This window comes from Abramis brama (assembly GCF_963993115.1).
Source record: "Abramis brama genome assembly, chromosome: 18".
NCBI classification, from domain to species: domain Eukaryota; kingdom Metazoa; phylum Chordata; class Actinopteri; order Cypriniformes; family Leuciscidae; genus Abramis; species Abramis brama.
In genome coordinates this window covers 32,704,255-32,722,874 of record NC_139980.1, presented here as the reverse complement: position 1 = coordinate 32,722,874, position 18,620 = coordinate 32,704,255, and the positions used below count along the sequence as shown (strand labels likewise).

The following is an 18,620-nucleotide window of genomic DNA, read 5'->3' as shown; positions in this document are numbered from 1 at the left end:
ACACCCCAGTTAATAATTTTTCAGGGATTATCTCTGACATTTTCTGAAAATAAAGCAAGGTAAATCCTCCAATAACATACACATACATATATTTATGGCAGTTACAAATAGCTCTGTGTGCCTGATGTGTTAAAGTAATGACCGTATGATGAGCTTAATTTTGGCAATCATATGATCAACACAAATGCAGCACTTCAGTTTGTGCCAGACAGATGCGTCAATGTGAGAGTTTCTCTGTCCTTATTTAGTCACAATTCTCCAGCCTGGAAACAAACTGACGTTTTCCTCACGAACTGTCTGTGTGCGGGTTCAGGTCTGTCTCTCTGTGCGGTGGAAGATGTGTGAGAAAATATTTAGACAACTGTTCCCACCAGCCTTTATGTTGTTTAACACTGGTTATAGTTCAGGTTGAAGTCTATTCACTTGTTTGTATATTTCAATGCCAGTTCCACCAGTGCACGTCAGTGTTGTTATAGAGTAGAGTATTTACAGATATTTTTGATAATTGAAAAAAAGCTGAAATAAAATGAAATATAAGTATTAGATGAAAAACTTACATTAAATTAGAAATGTTGCCTTATAGCATCTAGCTGGAAAAAAAATTAATACTATTATATAGATAGACAGACAGATAGACAGACAGAATGATAGAATGATAGAATGATAGACAGATAGACAAAGAGAATGATAGATAGATAGATAGATAGATAGATAGATAGATAGATAGATAGATAGATAGATAGATAGATAGATAGATAGATAGATAGATAGATAGATAGACCTAAGACCTAAAATCTGTGAAAACATCAAAAAATAATAATAGAAACACTAATAATAAATATGTTAATCTCAGGTTCTTGGAAGTTTGAAGTGAATCTGAATCTGAAAATTGAAAATGAAAAATGCTTTTGAATAACTGAAGATGCCACCATCTTTACTTATTCGAAAACATTTGAAGAGTTCAGATGCAAAAGCCTCTAAGTGCCATCTGAAATTTTCTTCTGGAATGATCATTTTTATCAAGCTCGTATATTTAAATTCAGTAATTTCACTTAAATGACAATTAATAGTTAATTGTCAGTTAAGTGAAATTACTGCATTTAAATATATGAGCTTGATAAAAATGATCATTGAAATGATCAAGAAAATTTCAGATGGCACTTAGAGGCTTTTGCATCTGAACTCTTCATTTGTTGTTGTTTTTTCAATACTATAGTGCTTTTTATTTTTGTAATAGATAATTTTCTGTTTAATAATTTTTAGATTTTGTGAAAAATACATCCATGCATGGTTGGCATGAATCAGTTTTTGCGCTCCCAGATTAGCTGTACTGTTATGCCCAACACAGAATGAGCCAGTGTTTGAGTGTGTGTCCGTGTGCGTCGAGCTCCAGCAGGATCCATTACTAAATATAAACGACGTGCCACCGATGCTCGCCCGCCTCGGCTGAAAATACCCCGAGAATCTGAGGAATTAATTATCACAGGAGCTGCGAGTAACCGCCGCTCATTCACGGCATTCAGGCATTTCAATTTCCCTGGAGTCATGCATGTAACAAAGCCGATAGCTGAGAAGTTAAACAGCCTTCTGATTGGTGGATGAAGTGTGAGTGTTTCTGGTGTCTCCTGTGCACAAGTGTGTCTCTATAAATACCGCTCGATTTCAGCAAGGAGCAGCTGCGTGGAGCGGCCGGGGAGAGAGGTGCCTGTTCTCAGTGTAAATATAAGACCAACTCTCATTTATATCTCACAGCTGCCTCCGTCTCCAATAATAACAGAGCTAAGGTCACCCCAAAACTCTCAGGCATAATCAAAGCTAAGAATACACCGTCTCGAGTCACAAGTTTGAGGGTTTTGAAAAACTGCAATGGATTGAACTCTCATCTAAATTGCAGTTTGAGACATTATCAGTCTGTCAACAGTTTCTGTTGTTGTTTGGATTGTTTTTTGGATTTTAACATAGAGGACATGATGATTGTGTGTGTGTGTGTGTGTGTGTGTGTGTGTACAAGTGTTGTTATTGCTATTTTGGACAGTGATCGAATGTCATAACAGAAGCACAACAAATCAAGGTCAAGATCAAAATGAAAACACTCCCATGGCCGCAACTGCGCAACACGCTGCTATTAATAACACAAATACTTTCTGCAACAGCTTATCGGCCAGGGTTTTCCCGTCTTTGGTTACTTGCTTGTTTCATCTGTCTGTCTGTCTATCGTTCTGTCATTCTATCCATCTATCTGTGAAAATCTAAAAAAGCAATAAATTATCTAATAATATTTCTCATTTAATACTGTTAAAATATATGTAGATGTTTGTGTGCATGTATGTATGTATGTACAGTGAGGAAAATAAGTATTTGAACACCCTGCTATTTTGCAAGTTCTCCCACTTGGAAATCATGGAGGGGTCTGAAATTGTCATCGTCGGTGCATGTCCACTGTGAGAGACATAATCTAAAAAAAAAAATCCAGAAATCACAATATATGATTTTTTAATTATTTATTTGTATGATACAGCTGCAAATAAGTATTTGAACACCTGTCTATCAGCTAGAATTCTGACCCTCAAAGACCTGTTAGTCTGCCTTTAAAATGTCCACCTCCACTCCATTTATTATCCTAAATTAGATGCACCTGTTTGAGGTCGTTAGCTGCATAAAGACACCTGTCCACCCCATACAATCAGTAATAATCCAACTACTAACATGGCCAAGACCAAAGAGCTGTCCAAAGACACTAGAGACAAAATTGTACACCTCCACAAGGCTGGAAAGGGCTACGGGGAAATTGCCAAGCAGCTTGGTGAAAAAAGGTCCACTGTTGGAGCAATCATTAGAAAATGGAAGAAGCTAAACATGACTGTCAATCTCCCTCGGACTGGGGCTCCATGCAAGATCTCACCTCGTGGGGTCTCAATGATCCTAAGAAAGGTGAGAAATCAGCCCAGAACTACACGGGAGGAGCTGGTCAATGACCTGAAAAGAGCTGGGACCACCGTTTCCAAGGTTACTGTTGGTAATACACAAAGACGTCATGGTTTGAAATCATGCATGGCACGGAAGGTTCCCCTGCTTAAACCAGCACATGTCAAGGCCCGTCTTAAGTTTGCCAATGACCATTTGGATGATCCAGAGGAGTCATGGGAGAAAGTCATGTGGTCAGATGAGACCAAAATAGAACTTTTTGGTCATAATTCCACTAACCTTGTTTGGAGGAAGAAGAATGATGAGTACCATCCCAAGAACACCATCCCTACTGTGAAGCATGGGGGTGGTAGCATCATGCTTTGGGGGTGTTTTTCTGCACATGGGACAGGGCGACTGCACTGTATTAAGGAGAGGATGACCGGGGCCATGTATTGCGAGATTTTGGGGAATAACCTCCTTCCCTCAGTTAGAGCATTGAAGATGGGTCGAGGCTGGGTCTTCCAACATGACAATGACCCGAAGCACACAGCCAGGATAACCAAGGAGTGGCTCTGTAAGAAGCATATCAAGGTTCTGGCGTGGCCTAGCCAGTCTCCAGACCTAAACCCAATAGAGAATCTTTGGAGGGAGCTCAAACTCCGTGTTTCTCAGCGACAGCCCAGAAACCTGACTGATCTAGAGAAGATCTGTGTGGAGGAGTGGGCCAAAATCCCTCCTGCAGTGTGTGCAAACCTGGTGAAAAACTACAGGAAACGTTTGACCTCTGTAATTGCAAACAAAGGCTACTGTACCAAATATTAACATTGATTTTCTCAGGTGTTCAAATACTTATTTGCAGCTGTATCATACAAATAAATAGTTAAAAAATCATACATTGTGATTTCTGGATTTTTTTTTTGTTTTGATTATGTCTCTCACAGTGGACATGCACCTACAGTACGATGACAATTTCAGACCCCTCCATGATTTCTAAGTGGGAGAACTTGCAAAATAGCAGGGTGTTCAAATACTTATTTTCCTCACTGTATATACATGTGTGTATATAAAAATAGTATATACACATGTTTATTTAATGCAATATGTACTGTATAATATTTTACATTTAATAAGGTTAAAAGCTACTATATATGCAGAACAGTCAGTTCAATAGTTCAGACTTTGGTTATAAAATGTCATTATCTTATTTTTAAGTATCTTTGGATAAAAGAGCTAAATTAACAATTGTAGTTTGAAAAAGCTTAATTCAGATTAGATTAGTTTCTCATAGCTCAAACGCCCATAATGGGGCCTTTATGACCTTCTGCAGAATTCAACATAGTGAACATAAGAAGCTTCATTAAAAGCTCTGATCTTTGTATCCAGATGCGGTTCTGGAGGAAACATGGATCCTGAGTGATGTGTGTGATTTGAGTGTCGATCTCTCAGAGAGCTGGGTCTGAGTCTGAGTGTGAGCCAGGCCTGATAGGCTGGGTGTGAGATCATACGGGAGGCAGCATGTACACACTTTATCAAAAATCCTGATGTCATAGTAGAGCTCTCTCTCTCTCTCTCTCTCTCTCTCTCTCTCTCTCTCTCTGTCTCTCTCTCTCTCTCTGGGAAATCCCCATCTTAAATCCATGGGAACATGAGAAATGAGGCTGTTGCCGATTAGCTACAAGAGCAAACTACACATTAAAATATTAAGATTTGGCTCAGAGCTTGAGACTGCAGACATTTGATATGAGAGTCTTCTGTAGAAAAGGGATTGCTTTTTACTTCACTTGAAACATTTGTTGCATCAAACCTTAATGTACCTTTCATTCAGAAAACTTTTTTGTTTTTAATTACAAGATTTCTATAATGTTAAACTAAGATAAGGATTTATCTAATTAAATATGCACTCATCCAGAACAGAAATCTGAGCCAGGTTTAAAATATGATAGAGTTAAAGGGTTTTACAGAGGGGATTTTGGATGCCTTTTAATGACAAAAAAAAACAGCAACTTTTTTAATTCACCATGTTTGTCATGTGAATGCTATATAACAACCCCCTCTGTAAAAACCTGCAGAATATAGGCAGGAATAAAACAGTAAGTTTGGTGAAGTGGAGATTTCTGACTCAGAAAAAGCTTGTGGCCTTTAAATATATGTACCTTAATTGAAAAATACAGATGCAAATAGATAAAATGCAATAAAATAAGCATATGATAAGTTTCTTTTCGCTAGTCTGAAACAACATGTTACAATAGCCCAAAATCTCTAAATTGACCAGTGCATGAAAAAAAACAAAAAACATAAAATGTCTTGCATAAATTACCATAAAACTTGGAACTTGCAATTTATTTATTTTTTTGACGTTTACCATTGCAGGTAATGCCAAGTAAATCCTATCATATACATTTGGAAGGGTTGCAAAAAACGGGAGGTTGTCTCAGGTGTCTCTGTGGCTGATGTCTTTCGTTTGCACATGCAGGTGAAGATGAGGTCCAGGTCCAGCGATATGGAGGGGCCAGAGAACAGACCACTTAAGCCGCTCGCTAGAATACACAACATTGAGAAAGAGGGAAGCAAACAGGAGCTGATGAGGAAGAAACCCAAAGCTCAGGAGGAGAAAGAGAGCAGCGAGGAGAAGGTTGTTGTTTGTGGGACTTTGAAAAAGCCTCAGAAGATTGGTGAGATGCAGCTGAGGAGAGATGGACTGATGCACCTCTCCAAAGAAGATCTCGTTCATCTGCTGGGGGTCATGGAGGGAGAAGTTCAGGTGAAATGTGACTGTGTGTTGCCATTCGTGTGTTTACCATAGCAAGTTTCTGCCAAAATACCATTATTACTACAGTAAAAGTGCGGTAACCTGGTACACTGGAAAAAAAAAAGGTGTAGGTTTTACTTTAATTACTTTAATTAATTTACTTTAATTTTCACAAAGTTTACTGTGTACTTGCATCATTGTCATTCACAAAGGAATTAAATAAGATTCTGAAGCTTTTTACACTGTTTGGAGGAGTTTCCAGATGAATATATTATGATTTAAAAGCACTGACAGAAAGTATTTTGACAGAAACTACTGTATGTTAATGTTACGTCTGGGTAAATACAGTATGCTCTGGTTGTGTACTGCTCTTTTTGGCAAATGAGATACACTACCTTTCAAAAGTTTGTGGTCATATTTTTTTTGAAAGAAAGAAATTAATACTTTTATTCTGTAATGACGCATTAAATTGATCAAAAGTGACAGTAAAGACATTTATAATGATACAAAATCATTCATCAAAGAATCCTCAAAAAAAAAAAAAATGCATCACAGCTTCCAAGAAAAGATGAAGCAGCACAACTGTTTTCAACATGGATAATAATCAGAAAAGTTTCTTGAGCATCAAATCATCATATTAGAATGATTTCTGAAGGATCATGTGACACTGAAGACTGAAGTAATGATGCTGAAAATTAAGCTTTGATCACAGGAATAAATTACATTTTATGATATATTCACATAGAAAATAGTTATTTAAAATTGTAATAATATTTCACAATATTGCTGTTCTTACTGTATTTTTCATCACAAAAACGCAACCCGGATGAGCGTAAAAGACTTCTTTTAAAAACATAAAAAAATGTTACAGGCCCCAAACTTTTGAATGGTAGTCTAGGTAATTTTTATATTCTGTGCATGTAGAAAATATGCATGCTGCACGCAGGAAGCAAACTGTAGTATATAGTGAACACAGGCGAAGTCATGTGGTTGTGTTAGTGTTCTGGTTTTGTAAAAGCAGAGAGCGCCCCCTTCTGGTGTACAGTCAGAATGTAACAGTTTGCACACTATTTTTATTTTATTTTTAAATCATTGAAGATAGTTCATTTCACAAAGGTTCATAGGTCATGTTTGTACCAAAGTATTGTTTGTTTGGAGTAATTTGATAAACATCCAGTACCATGGTACATATCAAAGTATGACATGCAATGATTCCATCATTTTAGGCCCGTGAAGACATTATCTACATGATGCAGTCTGAGAGAATACGGCCCGAGGTTCTGGAGGCTCATTACGGATCTGCTCTTCCAGTCAAACCTCTTCAAGCTCTGCAGAGAGACAGTCTGATGACCAGCAGCAACATGATTAGAGACGATGTTTATGAGATTCCTATGATAGAGGTGAGGAACACTGCCTTATTCATCTCTAAACCATTCAAACCTGAATTTATCTACAGTCGCTTTGAATAAAAGCGTCTGCCTAATGCATAAAGTGTAAAATGCAGTGCAGATTATAGCATATTGTTGTGCTAGTGCAAGCATTTTGAGATGATAACCGTTGTTTTTATAGCTGGACCGTTTGGAGGAGAAGCAACGTGACACGTACAGGCGTATGTTAGAGCAGTTGCTCTTAGCAGAGAAATGCCACCGGCGTACCGTCACCGAACTGGACAGAGAAAAGCACAAACACATCGACTTCATGAACAAAAGCGATGATTTCACCAACTTGCTGGAGCAGGAGAGAGAGAGGTGAGGAGACGAGCTTTACACAACATCCCGTAAGAATGAATCAGAAGGGATTTTCAGTCAAATCTGCTCATAAAGTCCAAAAAATGATTGGTTGATTTTTATACGGGGGTTAGTTAATGATAATAACTCTGCTCTGAAATGGTCAAATCATAATGTAGGAAACCCTTCTCATTGTAGCCTCGTTTGAAAGAGACTACAACCACGTGGCATCAAAGCTATGAATTGCACATGATTGTATTGGTGACCACAGGCTGTCCTAAATCACACAAAGGGCCTTATAGCAGCGAATGAAGGGGTGACGGCATCAAAAAGGCCTGTCGTTAGCGTGGTGTTCTTCTGAGAATGTGAAACGGGCAGATTGAGGCCCTGTAGAGCTCCAGTCATTAGAACAGGAGCATCTGAGCTATATATGGACATGAATAGACTCAAAAGAACATAAATGACAACATGGGGATCTCCACGGGTCAAGAGCTCTTCTGGAAGCACATATTAAAGGGATTCGAGCAGCACCTGAAATAAATGAGTATATTACGAAGAAATTGTACATTTCCCCTCAAAATGTTCAATATGAATACTGTGGAAATATAATTAAAAAAAAACCGTATAATGATATATTATTTAAATTGTAAAGTTTATGCATCATGGTGGAATCTGGGGTCTGAAAATCACTTTTTTCTCACCACCTAGTCAGTTTCTGACGGATACTAGTGATGGGTCGTTCGCGAATGAGCCGGATCTAAGAGCCGGCTCTTGTAGGTGAACGACGGGAGCCGGCTCGCATATCTGAAGAGCCGACTCTATTTTTAAAAATATAGCCTATAGAAATTAAATCATTATGTAGGCTAATAATGAAATAATGAATGATTTTAAATGCATTTAAAATAATTGACTAATTCAAAAACCAACAAAAACATAATTATATAGGCCTAAAGGCGCACACACATTTGTTTCGACTGTCTGATCAGCCTCACATTCTGTTCCTGTCAATCATACACGCGATGTCAACCAATTAAACTGCATGAGGGAGGGCCGAGCAAACTCACACACACACACACACACACACACACACTAGAGATGCGGATAAACCGCGGATCAGGCGGATGACGTGACGAAAAATAATATTTTAATTAAATTCGGGCGGGTGGCGGTTGAACCAATCAAATGAAAAAAGTTTGCCACTAAGCAAACCTGCAAGCTATGCCCAGCTGTCAGTATTGGAGGAGGCCTAAACATATCTTAGATGAGATATGTTATTTTTGTTATTTTGTTATTTTGTTTCGATATTAATTATATTTTAAAACAGCCAATCGTAGCCTACTACCACTGTGGAATATGCATTTAAAAGAGAGACAGATTATGGTCTGATATGACTCAGAAATGACATCGGGCAATTGCAGCGCAAGATGTTCAGAAGAACGCAAGAGCTAAACTTCTACAAGCTCAATAACATCCACATTAAAAAGTAAAAAAAAGAAGGTAAGAAAAATAGTCAGTCATAACTTTGCCCATTAATTAGATGTGCAAGGCAAGCAGGCTAGTTTTTGGGTTGTTGGACAATTAAAAATGTGAATATTCACGTTGCACAGTTGTGTGGTGGACTTTCAGCGAGTTAAAACATATATTTTTTAAAGAGCCGTTTGTGAGTCAAAAAGAGCCGGCTCTTTTCAGTGAGCCGAGTCAAATGAGCCGGCTCATGAAAAAGAGCCGGAATGCCCATCACTAACGGATACCATGAAGTTTTGTCCTACTTGTTTTTTTTCCTCTCTCTTTGATTATCCCGGTTCACCATGAAACATGTCACTCTGCAGGACAAAGACACTGATTAAGGGTGGTGTTTTTACAATGTAGGCTTTTATTAAGGAGACCTGCATTTCTCCATCTATAGAGATGTTGTTGCAGTGACCCACACGGTGAACATGATTTCAATGAGTATAACATGTTCCTGGATCAACATCTTTTTTTAATCCTAGAAGAACATTCCAATCAACCAATCAGATTTGAGGGACAAGTTTACAGTTTATTTCAAGTTTAGGTTTACAACCAGGGTTAGGAGCTTCTACATCATGTTATTCACCATCAGTTCCCTCTGATTTTAGGGATAAGTTATGGATAGGGTTAGATTTGTTGCCAGGAACATGTCTTTCTTGGCAAAATCAGTGACCTTGGCTTACAGACACACAAAATTATTATTTTAGCAAATAATATAATTGCACCCATTAAATATTAAGAACAGCTCTGGTACTGTATATTGAACTATACTTCCATTCAAAAGTTTGGGGTCATGGGGTCAGCGAATATATTTATTTGTCTTGAAAGAAATTAATACTTTTATTCCGCATGGATGCATCAAATTAATCAAAAGTGACATTAAAAACATTTATAATGTTACAAAAGCTTTCTATTTCAAATAAATGCTGTTCTTTTGAACTTTCTGTTTGTAAAAGAATTTAGAAAAAAAAATGTATCACAAAAATATTAATCTGTTTTCAACATTGATAATAATCAGAAATGTTTCTTGAGCAGCAAATCATCATATGAGAATGATTTCTAAAGGATCATGTGACACTGAAGACTGGAGTAATGATGCTGAAAATTCAGCTTTGATCACAGGAATAAATTACTATTTACAATATATTCACATAGAAAAGATTAAATAGAGCTGTTGTAATTGTGAGCAAAAAAATAAATAAAATAAAATTACTTTAAACTTATTAACCCCAAACTGTTTAACTCTAGTGCACTGCACATAGAAATTATTTATTAAACAATATAGTTATCAGTGGAAAATCAAGTGACTCATACCCGCAAAATCCAAACAGTTCCAGACAGAGACAATGAGATCCTTCATATTCTGATAAGACCCCTATAGTGGTCGAAACTGTCACGGCCCCCTTCCTCACTCGTTTACCACCCTGAACTTGAGTAGCACACCATATTTTGCTCAAAACTTCTTAACGAAACTCATCGAATCTTTTGAACTGAATTAAATTGAAATATGCTCTATTAACCCCAAATGAACATTTGTTTGGACTCTAAGGTGCCATGAAAACACTGTAAATGTATCTTTAATTTCCTAATCTCTTGTTTTCATATATTAATTGTACTGCATTTTAAAACAGATTTCATTTGTGTGATGCACCATCAGAAAAAAAAAAGTCTATAAAAACCATATTTCTTTGCTCTAGTTTATTGCATTGGCACCGTTCAGTCACACCCATTCCCTCCACTTATCACGCTCATCTCCAGCCCGTGTGTTTGCACATTCCTCCATAATTCTCTCATTTCAGAGATTCATAGCAGGTGAGGTCACTGCAGCACCACGCCACCTGGGACTGAACGCGGGGCGATGGCGGGGAATCCCGCCAGGAATATAAAACTGCTTCTAGAAGCATCCGTAATGCCCTTCCTCCTCAAATTACCTCTCTCTCTTTCACATGACATTTACACTTGCTGGTTTTCCTCTTGAAGTCCCACATTCAAAAAAAGACTGTAATCTGAAGAGGACAACTAGTTTTGTTCTTTGATTGGCATATAGGTCAGTGCGAGACAGACACTAATGATTTTAATTGTTCAACAATTTTAATGATTTTACCCTCAACAAGTTTAATGATTTTACCCTTAACAAGTTTGTTGTTTTCATGAAGTCAACATGAAATCAAAACTGTTTCTTATTCCTTTATGTAGGCCCACCTCAAGACTAGTTTTATATAGTTTTGTCTGTCAATATGGCCTTAGGTCCTCTGTCATTGTTAGTCTAGGGGATTTTTTTCACCTGTTTTATCATTCGCCAGGCAAAAATTATAAGTCTGATCACCTAGAAAAGTAATAGCACAGCATTTATGTCTGGAGTTACACATCAAAGTTTCAGACTTACTTTAGCTGCATTAGCAAACATCGCCAATTAAACCTACATCTGGAAGTTTCATGTGCTCTTGATATTCAGGCTGTAATTTAAATCGCAAGCACATTTATTCTAGACACCAGATGATGATGTCACTCTATCACCATTCACATGATTTATGATTTATTAGTCTCTCGCTGCACATGTTACAGTGGATCTGATGATTTCTGAAGAATTTCCCAGCTGTCATCTTAAACCTTTGCCAATATCAGAGAAACGACCCACTATATCAGTAAACTTCCTGCAGTAATGAAATGATTCAACCTTTTTTCCAAATATTATTTGCTGAGCAGTGACCTTTTCATTTTTACTTTTTATGTATTTACACTGAACATATATATATTATATAAAAAAAAAAAAAAAATAAATAAATAAAAAAAAAATATATATATATATATATATATATATATATATATATATATATATATATATTCTCATCAGGCTGCATTTATTTGATCAAAAATACAGTAAAAACACTAATACGCTGAAATATTATTACAATGTAAAATAACTGTTTTCTATTTTAATATATTTTGAAAAGTAATTTATTCCTGTGATCAAAGCTGTATTTTCAGCATTATTAATCCAGTCTTCAGTGTCACATGATCCTTCAGAAATCATCATTAAATTTTAAAATATATTCAAATAGAAAAGTTATAGTTTAAATTGTAATAATATGTTTTACAATATGACTGTTTTACTGTATTTCTGATTGATGGTGAGAAGAATGACTTCTTTCAAAACATTAAAAAAAATCTTGCATTTCTATTTATTTATTTATTTAATTATTTATCATCGCATTTCTGAGTGACAGGACTTCATCTGAACCAAGAGAGTGCGACATTGTTCTCTTAACAAAACTTTTCCCTTGCATTGTTGTCTGTTCCCATGGGAATGCTTGGTTGCATGTGAGAAAGGAAGTAATTGGGTCATTTAATAGTTTATATGAAATTGAAAGGGAACTCTTGAAATGATACAGTGGGTTTAGTGCATTGGCCACAGCTCTAATTGTCTATTTCCTAAAACAATATCCTGACTTCAGTCTCGGGGGGGAAAAAAGAATAAGAGAGGAAAGCTGAGAAAAGAGTGCATGAAAAGCTCTCAGATGACTCCGCCTCCTTTGCCCAAACAAGGGCAGAACAGATCTATGTTAGAGGGATGATATCACCAGCAAGTGGGGCAATGCATTTTCACACAACATTCACCTTTCACTGCGCTCATGACATAGTTGGAATGTGATGGCTAATTCGGAGAGCCGTTTAATGATGCTTTGAGCAGAGTAACAAAAGCTGTGCACTTCAAAACATGTTAGGCATGGACCCACCTGGACTCCTCAGCTGCAGTAGATGGTGAGTTTGACAACAGTTTGAAGTGTATGCAACTAGACTGACAGTATTCATTCATGGGTCTGTTCGGATATGTAATATTGTTATAACTGCTTAAAATTCTCAATAAGGAAATGAGATCATGGAATTATGAAGGAAATATGCTGCAAACTCTGTGCTCTTATTTCGCAAAGGACAAGTTCCTCTCGACAGGGAGACTCCCGCAGAGATATATCAGTGTAAACATTCACCAGCATCATAGACTTTTCTTCAAGTGCCCCTGTTGGCACAAATTCCACTGTTTTGATGATGTCCTAGTAGACTTTTTGCCAGGTGGGAACTTTTTCCTGTTGATGTGCCAAGCTGTCCGCGAGCTGTTTCGATCCTGTGATCATGCAAGCATGAAATGTTCAGTAACTACTGTCAGAGGCAATCACTGAAGCATTCAGACACTGCTCCTTGTTCTTTTAACATGCTTGTCTTCTACTTTAAATCTGTACAGCTCTAATGCTGAGTTTATTCGCTCTCTTCCAATAAGACAATATGACGAAAACAGCAGAAACACTGCATCTGACATCATCATTACATACTGTAATACTGTGAAATGTTAATGTCATAATATCTGTTCTAAATATACATATGAATATGAAAATTATATATATATATTCCATGTTTTGTTTATTTATCATAATATGTATTAATATCAGTAATGTTGTTTAAAATGTGCACCTTAAAATATTAAATTATTTTGATGTTTAATTTTCAATTGTGTGACTCTGAGAGGGACCATGAGAGTGACTGTAAAGTTTGACCTTAATTGAATGAGAATTAATAAATTAATCTCTTTTTGTTTTCCACCAGACTCAAGAGACTATTGGAGCAAGAGAAGGCGTACCAGGCTCGCAAGGACAAGGATCACAGCAAACGTCTTGAGAAAGTTCAGGAGGAGTTGGTTAAGTTGAAATCATTTGCCCTGATGCTGGTGGATGAAAGGCAGCTTCACATTGAACAGATTGACCAGCAAAAGCAGAAGTTCCAGGATCTCCGCAAGAAGCTCCATGAAAGAGAGCAGCATTTGGATATCATCAATAGCAAAGCTAAAGAAGACAGCCAGAGGATCCAGAGGCTGGAGTTCGACCTAGAACATAAGACCTCCAAATTTTCACAGGAACATGAGGAGATGACCGCCAAGCTGGCTAAACAGGAGTCCGAAAGTCGACAGCTGCGTCTGAAGCTGGCCAGCTTGTCACGCAGGATTGAGGAGTTGGAGGAAACCAATCGTACACTGCAGAAGTCCGAGGAGGACCTTCAGGACCTGCGGGACAAAATAAGCAGAGGGGAGTGCGGGAATTCGAGTCTGATGGCCGAACTGGAAAACCTTCGGAAGAGAGTTCTGGAAATGGAAGGCAAGGATGAGGAGATCACAAAAACAGAAGCACTGTGCAAGGAGCTAAAGAGGAGGCTTCAGGATGAGGAGAATCACAGTCGTGAGCTGAGACTAGAGGTTGAAAAGCTGCAGAAGAGGATGGTGGACCTGGAGAAACTGGAGGGAGCTTTCAATGTGAGCAAATCTGAATGTGCTCAGCTTCACACCAACCTGGAGAAAGAAAGAACTTTGACAAAGAGCTTGGCGTGTGAGCTAGAAACAGTTAAAAACCATATAAAAGAGCTTGAGGGCTCAGAATCGAGGCTTGAAAAGACTGAGATGGGTTTAAAGGACGACTTGACGAAACTAAAGTCATTCACAGTGATACTAATGGATGAGAGGAAGAACATGGCAGAGCGAATCAAACAGGAGGAGCAGAAAAGTGAAGAAATGAGCAAACTGTTTAAAGCTGAGCAATGCAAAGTCATGGAGGTCACGGAAAAGCTGATTGAGGAAAGTAAGAAGCTTCTTAAACTGAAGTCTGAAATGGAGATGAAAGTGTCTGCTTTTTCCAAGGAAAAAGATGATCTGAAGTCTGAACTTGCAAGTGTAGAAGAGAAACGAAAGGATCTCAGCGTAAAGGTATGTCAGATGCAAAGTAAAATGGATGAGCAAGAGAAAGCTGAGTGGAAATTTACAAGAAACAGAGCTATTGTGGACAAAGTTGGATATCCTGATGAGGACAACAAGGTTAAGGAGCTCACGATGGAGATTGAGAGACTCAGGAACCGTCTTAAACAGCTTGAGGTTGTGGAGGGCGATTTGTTGAAGACAGAGGATGAGTATGACATGCTTGAGAAGAAGTTCAGAACCGAACAAGACAAAGCCAACGCTCTTTCCCTGCTCCTCGAGGAAATGAAGATGCAGATCACCAAGAACAAAGCCATAGAAAAAGGAGAGTTGATGAGCCAAGAGTCTGAGCTAAGACTACGCTGCAAAATGGAGGAGGCCAAAACGAGGGATCTTCAGGCCGATGTCCAAGCTCTAAAGGAGAAGATTCATGAGCTCATGAACAAGGAGGATCAGCTATCTCAGATTCAGGTGGACTACACGGTTCTACAGCAGAGGTTCATTGAAGAGGAGGATAAAAAGAAAGACATGAATCAAGAAGTTCTCAAACTTACCAAAGAGTTGGAAGCTACGAAGCGTTACAGCCGTGCCCTTAGACCCAGCATGAACGGAAGGAGGATTGTGGACGTTCCTCTTGCTTCCACTGCAGTGCAGACCGACGCAGACATCAATGAACACATCGAAGACGAGACTCCAGCTGTGTTCATCCAAAAGTCTGTTCTAGAGGAAAATCACATCATGAGTAATCTGAGGCAGAAAAGCCTCAAGAAACCGACTGTGTTGGACCGTTACCCACCGGCAGCGGCAGAGTTGGGGATGAGAAAGTCTTGGAACCCTTGGATGAAGAAGAAAGAAGCCGTTACTGTCATTCAGGATGTTTCATCAACCCAGCAGGTCAATGGAACAACATCACGGTCATCACCAGAACTAATCATGTCTCGGAAATCCGGTCAACCCCTCCATATTAAGGTGACTCCAGACCATCAGAGCAGCACTGCCACGTTGGAGATCACCAGTCCACGTGCTGAGGACTTCTTCTCAAGTACCACCATCATCCCGACTCTCGGGCTCCAGAAACCACGCATAACAATCGTTCCTACTTCTATGTTGCCCAAGTCCAAGGCCAACGAAGGGCCAGCTGAACGAACAAAGTCTCCAGTCACTATAACGGCCATCTCCAGAGCTAAATCTCCAGAGAAACGTAAAGGCTCCTTCTCGGAGCATCCTATTTCTCCTCTGTCCATCATAACCGTTAGCGCAACTCCGGTCTCTCAGGCATCCATCTCCCCAGAACCCCATGAGATGACCATGGGCAGAGCCGTGTTCAAGTTGACCCCTGAAAAGCAGACAGTTCCAACGCCCATCCGGAAATACAACTCCAATATTATAACCACGGAGGACAACAAGATCCATATCCACCTGGGGTCACCTGGGTTCAAGAAACCTCAGGATGACAGAAGCACAGTGACGCTTTGGCCTAATGGTGTGAGCTCAGACAGCAAGGAGATGTCAACGGGGACGGTTCTTCGCTCTCCCAGACAGACGTCTGCTAATGTCGGGAACATGATCCAAGGCAAGGTGACCAGCAGCATCACAATAACCCCCATAACCTCGGCCCCAACCAGATCTACTCAGTCTGTGGTGAGTACCAGATTTATTACGTTGTCCCTCTGTTTGGATTTTAGAAGATGCGGAATGAAAAGTGAGTGTGCATACATGCAGGGCCTAAAATTAACACTCGCCAAGCGCCAAATGCGAGTAAAAATCAACGTTGGCGAGTATATGAAATGGGTGTCACTCGCCAATTGGCCAGTAACATTTTTATGAATTCTAACAATGCATGAACGTGAACGACGCAGTTGGCGGGCCAGTGCTTTATCGCCATGAAAGTTTAAGCCTTGACAATTTAAATATTCAAGCGCAAGAATACGCGAAAGGGATCTAATTTCGTTACTCGCGCACTGTATGGAAAATTAGATGTGCGCGCGTCCTAGTAAACAGTCGGTAATGTCTTAAGTGAACGTAAACAGAAAGTAAACACGTGTACAGTATCAGTATATTAGCTCCGGGCATTCACTCTTAAAGTGACAGCAGCCTTATATTCCTGCTTCTGTCTGTCTTTAATGTTAATTAAATAATTATTAAGGACTTTTAATTTATACAGTGAAGACTATGCAGTGTTATTTTATATTTGCTTACTTTATTAAATTTCTGCACCTGAAAACTACTTTTAGACCTACCTGAAAAACCTGAAAAGCACTGTTTATTTCATTTGTATATTTGTTATACTGTATTTATTTGTGCTTTTGCTTGTAATTTGATTATTTGTCCTTATTTTATTACTGACTGTACTTGTCTTTAATAATGTTTTAAATTCATACAAGTTAGGCTAGTAGTTTTAGCTGTGGTATCAAATTGTGAATTTCCACTGGTTTCTAAAATGTTGGTGTCATTACTGCCTGTTTTTGCAAAAACATTTTCATATGAGCGGTAAAAAATATTTATAGCCAATACATTTTCAAGTCACCGGCCATTGGTAGGTGTGGCAAAAAGTTAGTTTTAGGCCCTGCAAACAGTATATGTCGTCAAATGACAAGAATAGTCATTTAACAATTAATACTCTGTGATTTTGTGTCCCTAAAAACAAAATGATCATATTCAATCTTCTATATTTCAGTTGCTTCTGAAATGTTTCAAAATGATATCAGGGGGTGTCTGCTCCCTAGATAGCTCTCTTTCAAGGTATTTCTTTATCGCTAACCAACACTGGAATGTTCTGACATGTTTGTCACCAAAAAAAGCTTGTCAAGAAAATCCTTTAAATAGTGGCACCGACTGACCATTCCCCTCATGTTTAACCTGTTATAAAACTGAATTATGTGTGACCAGAAGCTAACCTTCATATCCTTGCCTAGGAAAACCTACTAAATCAAGCACCAATTGTAATGAAAAGTTGTTATCATAATATAATATTGCATTTTACATTTGCAAATATTAGATGAATAATTGAAAAAATAAATAAATAATACGTACTTAGACTTAATACAGGATACATTTCTACTATTGTGAATGACCACCCTGTCTTATTTTATTTGATTATAAAACTATATATTTATTTGAACTACATAATTTTATTTTTAATTCATTTTAATTTCAGCTTTTTAAAATAAATGAATTAATTTAAGACCCCTTTACAAACAATTTAAATTTTTAAATTCTTTTTAAAAACAGAAAGTTAACCTGCATACATACAAATACAAAATGCACTTTTTAAATTATGACAAAGACATGGTTCATAACAAATGAAGAAAAGAAAAAAAAAACTCTGAAATGTGATCTCATATTTCCCTTTGCTTTTTTCAGCATGGAACGGATGTGCAGTCATCTCGCTCCACAGCAACACGAATCCCCATGTCAAAAGGTATGAAAACAGGGAAAGCGGTCTTAGGCCTGTCCACGACGTCACGCTCTGAAAGCCAGTCTATGAAAATTGAACTGAGGAAATCGTCAGTTTGCAGCTCTGCAGCTGGAGGGGGAGGAAAGAGCTGAGATTGGCTCATGTTAATGTGGCACTGGAAATTAATCCAAGCACTACAGAACTGAACGAAATCTGAACAGAAATGTTGCAATGTAAAACAAAGCAATCAGTGGCACTGGGGCCTCCATTTCTGGATTAAGAAACATTATTGTAATATTGTAAATATTCTATGTCAAAACAGCCTTTATGTACAGACATCTATGGTTGGACATCATACAAATGGAAAAGTGACTGTTCTTTGCACGCGTGTTGTTTTTTTGTGCTAAAGCATATAGACTAATACTTCACCTTGTTTTTTTCTTTTTCTTTTAATATTTATTTTTCCATTTAGCATTTCACTAATGTTTTATTTTGTAAAACAGCTTGTGGAGGTTTCCAGGAGAAATGAAATGTATTAAATGTCACTGAATGAATTTTGTGATTCCACTAAATAAATTTTCTTTTCAGAGCACATAG

At 38.0% G+C, this 18,620-nt stretch overlaps 1 protein-coding gene across 10 annotated transcripts in view; it reads left to right on the top strand.

The window, feature by feature from the left end:
• Positions 1-18,620, top strand: part of filip1b (filamin A interacting protein 1b) — a 31,420-nt gene extending 12,800 nt beyond the window's left edge. For 4 of the 10 annotated variants that reach the window (XM_084092121.1, XM_084092120.1, XM_084092117.1 and 1 more), the window contains 5 exons: positions 5,381-5,668; positions 6,883-7,056; positions 7,226-7,404; positions 13,492-16,267; positions 17,990-18,620. In XM_084092121.1, coding sequence (XP_083948247.1) covers positions 5,387-5,668; positions 6,883-7,056; positions 7,226-7,404; positions 13,492-16,267; positions 17,990-18,175 — 3,597 coding nt within the window. In that variant the 5' untranslated portion in view covers positions 5,381-5,386 and the 3' untranslated portion in view covers positions 18,176-18,620. Of the gene's footprint in view, positions 1-5,380; positions 5,669-6,882; positions 7,057-7,225; positions 7,405-12,441; positions 12,655-13,491; positions 16,268-17,303; positions 17,602-17,989 lie in introns of those variants that run through there. The other 6 variants (XM_084092125.1, XM_084092123.1, XM_084092126.1 and 3 more) reach the window with 4 other exon arrangements.